Source organism: Alnus glutinosa, chromosome 7 (genome assembly GCF_958979055.1).
Source record: "Alnus glutinosa chromosome 7, dhAlnGlut1.1, whole genome shotgun sequence".
NCBI classification, from domain to species: Eukaryota; Viridiplantae; Streptophyta; class Magnoliopsida; order Fagales; family Betulaceae; genus Alnus; species Alnus glutinosa.
In genome coordinates, this window is record NC_084892.1 from 8,395,895 (window position 1) to 8,405,540 (window position 9,646).

At 34.5% G+C, this 9,646-nt stretch overlaps 1 protein-coding gene across 1 annotated transcript; it reads right to left on the reverse strand.

The window, feature by feature from the left end:
• Window positions 1-1,821: 1,821 nt before the first annotated feature.
• On the reverse strand, window positions 1,822-9,365 carry LOC133873500 (F-box protein At3g58530). The gene is made up of 13 exons (XM_062311205.1): window positions 9,117-9,365; window positions 8,966-9,025; window positions 8,566-8,649; window positions 6,928-7,058; window positions 6,756-6,831; window positions 6,048-6,118; window positions 5,601-5,687; window positions 5,434-5,506; window positions 5,282-5,349; window positions 5,125-5,193; window positions 3,986-4,091; window positions 3,767-3,884; window positions 1,822-2,155 (listed from the first exon to the last, which is right to left on the reverse strand). The coding sequence occupies exons 1-12, from the start codon at window positions 9,273-9,275 to the stop codon at window positions 3,819-3,821; spliced, it is 1,050 nt and encodes a 349-aa protein (XP_062167189.1). The 5' UTR covers window positions 9,276-9,365; the 3' UTR covers window positions 1,822-2,155; window positions 3,767-3,818.
• Window positions 9,366-9,646: the final 281 nt, after the last annotated feature.

The window sequence follows — 9,646 nt, forward strand, 5'->3', positions numbered from 1 at the left end:
AAAAATTAATTTTTTTTTCCTTTTTATTTTTTAATTTGTAAGGGTATTTTTGTATTATTGAAAAAATTGTAATGTCATTTTTGTATTTTTGCTGGCCTTAGAAGACAATGATAATTTTTTAGTAGTTTAAAGAGACATTGTCAATTGAGTATGTAAACTCTTTTTTTTTTCTTTTAAAAAAAAAAAAAGAAAAAAAAAAGTGTGCTTTGATGGGAAACACGGAGAATAATATTTTATTTTATTTTTTTAAACAAAATTATTGGTGAGCCTGAACCGAACGACCTAACCCTTCACCTTGCTACGAAGGAAGTACAAAGAGATCATACACATAGAATAATATTTGAAAGAATTAAAATTAGGTTAAATACATTTTTCTCATGAATTACTAATTTACAAGTTTCTCACATGAACTTTTCGGTCGTTGTGATTGGCTAAATTATAAATCAGTCCTTGTGGTTAGCTAAATTATTAAAAGTAATTCAGAGAAACTTAAGGGTTGGTCAAAATAATAATTTAGTTACTGCAGTCAAATTTTGTCAAAACACTTAAAGATTTCATTAGTATGTCACGTCATCTCCAATTGAATGATGACACATGTCATTTTTTTAATATACATAAGTTTTATATATTTATATAATTTTTTTTATTAAAAGTGACATATATCATTATTCTATTGGTACTAACGTGGAAAACTAACAAAATTTGTAAAGAGTTTTAATGAAATTGAACTGCAGGTGCTAAATTATTATTTTGGCCTACCTCAAGGACGTTTGAATTATTTTTATACGACAATGAGTTATTCGTAATTTAAGTCAACCACGTAAATTGATTTTGCATTTATTCATTTTTGTTAGAATAACTAACAATTAAGAAATTTTGTTTAAAAAAAAAATGATGAAATGTGCTTCTTCTTTATTTTATTTTTTTTAGACGTTAAATGATGAAAATACTCTCAAAATAAATATTTAAAAAAAAAATTAAAAAAAATAACAAAATAAAAAGAATTAAATAAAAGTACAAAACTAAAAAAATTAGAACAATGGCAGTGGAGTTTACCTTCCCAAGCAATTTTCCAGAACTGAAAAGATTTGAAAACCAAAACCACAAGATGCCCCACAATGCTCCGGGCCTTTTCCAAAAAAGCCCGCACTGAACCCATCCGAATCCGGGGCTTTATTTACCTGAGTAATGCTATTTGTACACCAAAATTGAGTACACCCAGTGCATATGATTTGTGTACACCCAATTGATATACAAATATCATTACCCTATTTATTTACCTTCATCTAACCTTATTCGCATATTTTCAATGAAGTGCATGGGTAAAGGCGATTCTAGCAGGAGTCGTGTTATGGATGGACGGTCAAAGTTTGCTCTTCATCCATGCTTTTGACATATCACATATGCTTACCTTCCAAGATGGTGGGCATGCATCGAGTATGATGGTTTGCAGAAAAAGCAAAAAGAAGAGACTAATTTTGCTGGGTTTTCCTTTTTAAATTACCCTCTTGTAAGTTAACGCCGCATACTTATCTCCCATCTTATTCCTGTACCAGTATACCACTAATGTAACAATAGGATCAAGATCGTCTACAATTATTTGTCCAAATTTAAAAGAATTTGAACAAGTGATTGTAAAAGATCATTTATAAAACTCACCTAACCGAAGGCACTCACTTGAGATTAGCATGTGATCTTATCTTCTATCCCTTATTTAGTCCAAGGATCATTAGTTTTCGAACTAGTGACCACTGCTTCATGAAGCGTGGTCCCTAGCCAATTGAACTACTCGGTTATGTCTACTAGTAATGACGATAACAATAACACCAACAATAAATACATTATAGTAAATAAGGCTCTGGCCACTATGGATCATCGTCTCCTGTTCTAACAACATATTTTTCTAACTCATAAATAAACGATCAGGCTCCTTGTGAAAAAGCAGGAAATGTCCCCCCCACAAAATCTCCAATCTAGTTATGGTGGTGATATCATGAAAATCATAACAGTTTTCTCTGCTGTGCTGCTACTCTTCTGAATTAGTTGTCATAAATCCCATTACCACATAAATACTTCATGCAGTCACATGTATCTATAAGAAGTAATGCCTTCATATATGTACAGTCGCAAGAAGTTCATTTTCTTTTATAGGAACCTGTTGGAAACATAGTTCAGAAGTTGTCAGCATCTCAAATATTCACCATTTTTTTGGAATAAATGTCAGACATTCATTATTAAGAATCTACGACAAACATTTAAGAGGCTGATGCATAGTTTGTTCCTGGACCACAACAGAAAAAAGAACATGCGTCCAAGCTTCCAATTTTTGCTTGTCTATATAACAATATTTTCAACCATAAAAGAACAGTCTTGTGCCTTCATTGGTGTAGCAAAGAAACAATTTCAAATGCGTAATCGATGGGTAACATCACACGGATACATTATTAAGTAATATTTTGCGAGGGAACCGAAAAAATGAATCCCTATGCTTCTGCATGTATTCAGGCAGCATGCATGAAGTCCCACCTGTTTCTACAAAATTCTCTGCCCTTCATTTATTTCCCACTGATAAAAATGAACCCCAATTCCCCTACATCTATCCTCTAACCTAAGACAAACATAGAGCAAACTCAGAAGAATTAAATGAACTCATGATCAATTTGAGTTTAGCCAGACAACAAAGCATTATGTCCAATCTGTCAATATGAAAGCACTATGGCTCAAACATTGACCAAAGATATGCAGTGCCTTTTGACAAGGATCCTTTCACTAGGAACCAAACTGAACATAGACTGAATGTCTTAAAACACTTTTGACCAGCTTCATAATTCCCTAATAAACCTCAAAGGATTATAGGTTAACCCCTCGTGGAGTTAAGTGGCCCTTTGTCTACTTGAACTTGATATATATACGTCCCATCCAGTGGACAATTTTAAGTGCTCAGACAGATATGAAGTCAGAAGCATGTATAAACAATCAATCAACTGAAGGTACTTTACCAAAATATTAATAAAACTACCAAAATTAAGCATTCACCTCCTTCTAGCATGTTCACAAGAACAGAAATTTCTCATCGAAAATGTTTCCCTGGAGTTTGTTAAGAAACTTTCCTTAAGCGTGGATATAGGTCTACTCAGACGAAGGACCAGAAAAAAATAGAAAAATTGGAATTTACCACTTTCATGACATTCAAAAAATAGCCAATTTCCATTTCTTTCAAATTATTGTTGGAAAAGCAGAACATAAGTAATCACTATTTTTTTCCTATCAAAAAAAAAAAAAAAGTAATCACTATTTTTCCCTTCAATAAGAAGTGATGACTTGGTAATCATTTATAAATCTAGGGCCTGGAGTTTACTGTGTTCTGTCAATCGCATCATAATACATTACTTTTTTTTAAAAAAAAAAAAAAAAAAAAAAAAAAGGTATCAGGAATACATGGGATTTAACATTTGGTTTTACCTCCTTGCTCTTTCAGTTCAGATAACAACAATAAGTGAAGATGACGAATTATGTGGGCATCAGTAAACCACTTAAGATTAAAACCAATCTATTTCCTTTCTCATAGAATTTGATTGTAAATATTTATCATTTAGATGAAGTCACTACAAACGGTAATCATAAATGGGAGGACCTCATGAAGATAAAATGAAGTTCAAATACAGCACAAAGACAGAGCAGCTAGGGATAGATTGTTTTTATTATACTTATCAGTGGTGTTTGTTTATTTACTTCAGGCAATTTGGAAACTAAGCAGGCACAATACCTTGTCTGCAAGGAGATGATCCAGTTCTTTGCAAATTTCCATAGACCACACGTTAGCTGTGCACTTTGAAGCACTTCAGATATGGGAACAAATGAAGCAATTCATCACGACTCCGTCTCTATGAGGGAAAAAAGCATACAATCACAAACGCCAATCCAGTAAATGACTATAATTTACTATTCAAAAAACAAAGATAACACAGACAGAAAGGGTAATTACCTTAATGCCAATACATCCATTCACATCAAGGGTTGTGATGGTGTTTGAGCATGACCTTGAGAGGGCCTCCAGACATTCATCAGTCACCCCAATTATTCCAAACAAGCTGCATAACATTCTTTCATGACATCAGCTATAGAAACCATTGCAAGAAAAACAACTAATAGGCATAAGGTCACAACATTCCTTAAGGGGTCATCACAAGGGTATGGGATGGCCCATGGGCCGTTTAAAAGCTTTATAATGCTCTACAATCAAGGCTCAATGGATCAGGAGCAATGTTCTAGCTCAGTTGAATGCGACTAGGGATGCAAACAAGCTGAGAAGAGCTCAATCCTTGAGTTTTCTGGTCCCGATTGGTCAGTAGGATATGAAGCTGGAGCTGAGTTGGGTTTTCTTGCATTACCTGATCAGCTCAAGCTTGAAGCCCAAGTTTGATGTCAAGCCCAAGATCTAGGTGGAAGAGAAGGATGTAGAGCGAGCTTATCCAGCCATAAATATATTAACTTGCATGTAAATATCAGGGTAAAAAGCATTTGAAAAAAAGAAAAGAAAACAAGAACTATACAAATGCATATAGGGTGGGCTCATGAGCGCATGGCCAAGCCCAACTTAGCTTGGGCTCAAGCTCATCTTATCCGGTTTCTGAGCTTGATAATTAAATCAGCAAAACAACCAGTAAACCCAGTGCGAGGTTGTCATGAGGGCTTGCTTATTTGTAGTCTCAATGCAATATGACCTTCTCAGGCTCAGCTCAGCTTATAAATAGCATCATCTCAAAGTTATGGGTAAACCAGCTATTTGAAGAGGTTTTATGAAACCAGAAGTGATTTTATGAGTTCGTAAATAGCTAACTAATAGAAGACAATCAAACATCATCATCTTCAGACAAGAACATAGACAAGTTTCTTATGTAAAAAAAAAAAAAATTAATGAAACCAGAAGTGATTTTATGAGTTCGAAAATAGCTAACTAATAGAAGACAATCAAACATCATCATCTTGAGACAAGAACATAGAAAAGTTTCTTATGTAAAAAAAAATTAAGTAAACGACAAGAGGTTAAAACTGCTCAAGTCAAGAATGCACTGGGAAATCTAAGATATTCAAGGTCTTTAAATATTCTCTTATCAGGATTACCTAAGGAATTCTAGAGAGGTGCAACCCTGTGCAATGGCTATGACCCCAGCATCAGTGACTCGGACGCACCTATCAGGAAAAAAAGACAATATCTGTTTATAAAATCTCAATCAATCTATCTCCATTTCTTCAAAGCTATATGGAAAGTTTTAGTTACCATGTCAAATTGAGAGATACAAGGTTCGCGCATTTAGCCATACAGGAAAGTCCTTCATCTGATAGATTCTGAAAATAGCATTTCTGATTAGTATCAATCCTCAGTTTGGTAAACTGTGTGCAAATGGTTGTTCAACAAATCTGAGATTTCACCTGGGCACCACATAGGTCTAAGAACTTAAGATGGGCTAGAAGAGAGATTTTCTTGTAAGCTTCATCTGTGAAGCTTTGGGCAGAGAAAAAAAAAAGAGGCAACGCAACCAGTCAAATCACAGCAAGAACTAATTTCAAATTTAACATACAAAGGATCAATTGCATACCCAGAAAGGGCATATAAGTTTAGACTCTGGAGAAAGGAGCATTTGAACACTATCTGCAGCAATCCATGATCTGTTAATTTGATGCACCTAGGTATGCCAAATTATGAAATGTAAGCACAAGCACGAACATAAGTTTTTTTACTCATGGCAAGTAAATTCACCATGTCCCTTGACCATCATCTAGAATGCGAATATTTCAAGATGAAGAATTGCATACTTTACAGAATTAGCAAACAATACTAACCCATCCAGACCAGCTTCTGTGCCAGTAAAATATGCTATCAAATTATCATTTTTCAGATGGATCATAGACTAAAGCAATACCATCAAGAAATGATTGTTGTGAATTCTATGTCATGATATGGTAGCAGATGAATTATTTTCATTTCCCAAAAATAAGTGTATTCCAATTATCCAATATTATATATATAGACCAATTTCACATACCTAGTCAGGTTCAACGACTCTAACTTCGGATAATTCTCAGCAACTAATTGCAAACTTTTGTCTGAAATATTCTGCAAAGCACATCAAAGTACCATGTTGAAAGACAATCCTTCAAGATAAATATTCAAACTCAACAACTGAGTAATGGATGCAAGATATAATCATAAACATTCAAAAGATGGACATGTCATGTTTCACATATTGTTTCTCTGGTTACAAATTAGATCATAAAAATGAAATAAAAAGGACTCTCACCTGCATGCTTTCCTTTTGCCTACAACGGAGGGCATAACGTGAGTAAAGATTTCATAGCACTCCTACGTAATCTTGACAATAAGCTATATTATAGCATATGACAAGTGGTTTAAATTAATGCCAAAGCACTCTAGAGGTTTCAGTCACTCGTACTAACAACAAAGTACTGCAATGCATGCTGGAAAAAGTGAAAAGCTTCTCTCTGGCCTTTTTCTCGTAAAACATGCAAAACCAAGAGTAACCATGTGTCACGGCAAATTTATAATTATACAGCACATATATGCTAATTTCCAACCTATAATTGGGGCCATAAGATACCGAGTGTTCTCTAGAGATACATACGTAAATAATATATATCTTCACCTATATTTTTCTCTTTATTTGTACATGTGCATGTACTACTACATACAGTTTAGAATTCAGTCAGTAGGATTAAACCTGGCAACGAAATACCTTACAACCACTTAAGTTCAAATCGGTTACATGTTTGCAGTTCTTCACCAGATGCTCCATACCCATATCTGTAATCCTGGAGTTAAATTCATCAGTAATGAGAAAAGTTTACATCTAAAAATAGGGTTTGAAAATTTCATGTCGATTTACAGTCTAGTGAATATTAAAATACCTGACATTCCAATAGATAGTGAAGATCTTCAGTATAGGACAGGCACTGGTTATAGCTTCAATTCCCTTATCAGAGATCTTTTGGCAGCCATTCAGATTCAAAGACTCCAGGTTTTGAAGAGAGTCTGAGCACTATAAAATCCTCAAAATTTCATCAATAAAATCTTAAAAGTTACAACTTACCAAAAAATAAAATCCATAGAATCTTAACTTATGAAAAGCACCAGTCAAAAGCATATGATATATTTAAAACGAAAAAAAAAATGCAACATCAGTCCTTGTGGTTGCTCCGATTTGCCATAAACTTCCTAGGGTTCAAAAAGGTGCTTAAAACTCCTCGTAAGCATAAATGGCAAATAACTCTCCAGTCGAACTTCCTTTTGAAATTTTAATGGAAATCGTCAAAGTGCCACACCAACACCAATAATAATATGACAAGTGTCCCCTATAATAAAAAATATAAAAGATATATATATATATATAATTTAAATTTAAAAAATAAAAAGAAAAAAAAATATGGCCAAAGGGGGTGGGTGGCCTGACTACCCCCCCCCCCAGAATCTCTTTTTTATATTTTTATTTAGTTTTTTATTTTTTACGAGATTATGGTTTTTATATTTTAATATTTTTATTATAGGGAACACGTGTCGTATTATTATTGATCTGGCACTCTGACAGATTTCATCAAAATTTCAAACGAAAATTCAGGCTGGGAAGTTATTTTCCATTTGTGCTTAACACGGGGTTGTAATCCACTTTTTTCTTTTTTTTCTTTTTCTTTTCTTTTTTTTTTAAATTGCAAATCAATGCAACCACATGGACTAGTTTTGCATCTATCCCTATTTAAAAAGCATATTTGTCAGAATTTCCCATAAGGCATTATTCAATTAAGCGAAATTACTTCCAATAGAATCCATAGATTAGGAATCTTGGGGTTTTAAAATTGTAGATATTTGCCAATGAGCTTTAGGTCAAATGATACTTCCTCCCTTTGTAACAAGGTGGAGGGTGAGGTCGTGGGTTCAAGTCCTACCGGGTGCAAGTGTAACTTACCAATAAAAAAATACTATAGATATTTTAGCATGCAAAGATAGAAGTTAAGAATTATAGGACTTGTAAGTCAAGAAGCTTCCTTCTTCTTCTTTTTTCTACTCTCTCTACCTAGCAAACTCATAATGCGACTAAAAACATGGCTTCCAATGTAAGATCACCTTCTTTACTTGCCAATATCTATTGTTTTGAAAATTAGAAAATTGATAGTTTAAGATTTAAGCAACAGGCCTAGATGTTTGCATCTCAAAGGTCTTGCTTGTCGCCTCACCTGTTGATCTTTCCAAATAGTGACCTATACTTATGTTACAGACACTTTTTGATGATATGACCAGAATCTATGTGATGAGGTACTGATGAATAGAACGTAAGTCTGGTGCCCAAAAAATCCTTCCAAACAGCCAGCTATACTTACGTAGTTATGTGTTACAAATAGCTTCTGATGACACAACCAAGATCTATGTAATGAGGAACGTAATATGGTTATTGGTGCCCAACATTGCAACGCACACACCTTAATGTCAAAACCTTTCAAGTTTTTCAACAAATGAAATTTGATACAAATTCAAACCACGGCAGCATGTGTTACCTTGCTTTTAAGGAGTTCGAGATGTTTATCCTCAATATCTTGAGCAAATTCAAGCTTTATCTGCTTCACATGATGATATCTCGGCTACGAAATACAAAAACAATAACCATCACAAAATCATCCTTAATTTTAAACAACAATTGCAATAACCTCAGCAAGGCAATCGCACAACTATCCCCCTCAGTGACAACACCCATTACCCTCTATATTCACCCAAAATAAATTAACCACCATTCTATCACTTCAACAGTACGACTGCCGTATGATCCAATACTGAATGTTTGCAAACTCTAACATTGAAATGGCCTACCCGATACTTCTGTTATTTCATTCATCACAAAATGCCCATCATCCATTAAAAAAAAAGTATTAACTTTCTGCAATCTCAACTTCTACTAACCAGTGAAATAGCAGCTACAAGCCGATTTCCGGCATTACCCATCTCACATAAATCAAGAACCTGAACAATGAAAACCCAGATCACGCAAACCGATATAACATTCATACCCAATAAAAAATCACACGAGATGACTTAAAGACGAGAACATTACCAGCCAGAGAGAAGGATAGGAGAGAAGGGTACGGTGAAGCCATGGACTGACCAGAAGGAGAGAGATGAGGTCTCTCTGAGGCAGTCTCGTGCTCACAATTCTGAGGACCTTTGGGATTGTTTCTCTGTTCCATGTGCGCTCTGCTTCTGCTTCTTCCATCTTGGTGAGAGGGTGGTTTGTGTTTCGAACTTTCGAGCATTTCCACAAGAGACAAAGGTTTTTCTACATGGGTTGATGATCCTTCGCTTTGGGGTCCGGCTTACATCCTGTGAGAAATAACCGGCCATCTCCTGTTATTTAAAATCTACGGCTTAGATTAAAATTTCCTTTTTTCAGCCCAAACGACGTAGCTTTAAAAACGAACTAACAGAATTTTTGGAATTCAGATATACGCAGCCACCAAGACTCCCAAGAAAATAAAGGACGGAAATTTCTTACAAATTGATTTGTAAAAAATTTTATACAACCCACATATAAGAGTGACATGTGTTCTTTAAACATGTGAGAAGCATATATTTTTTTATTAATGC

Bases quoted from the DNA above. Each gene is read 5' to 3' on its own strand.
- LOC133873500 (XM_062311205.1), bottom strand. From the start codon at position 9,275: ATGGAAGAAGCAGAAGCAGAGCGCACATGGAACAGAGAAACAATCCCA. The intron at 6,832-6,927 runs GTATTTTAATAT...ATTTAACTCCAG, and splicing joins ACTATCTATTGGAATGTCAG to GATTACAGATATGGGTATGG. The intron at 5,194-5,281 runs GTAACTAAAACT...TTTTCCTGATAG, and splicing joins GTATCTCTCAATTTGACATG to GTGCGTCCGAGTCACTGATG.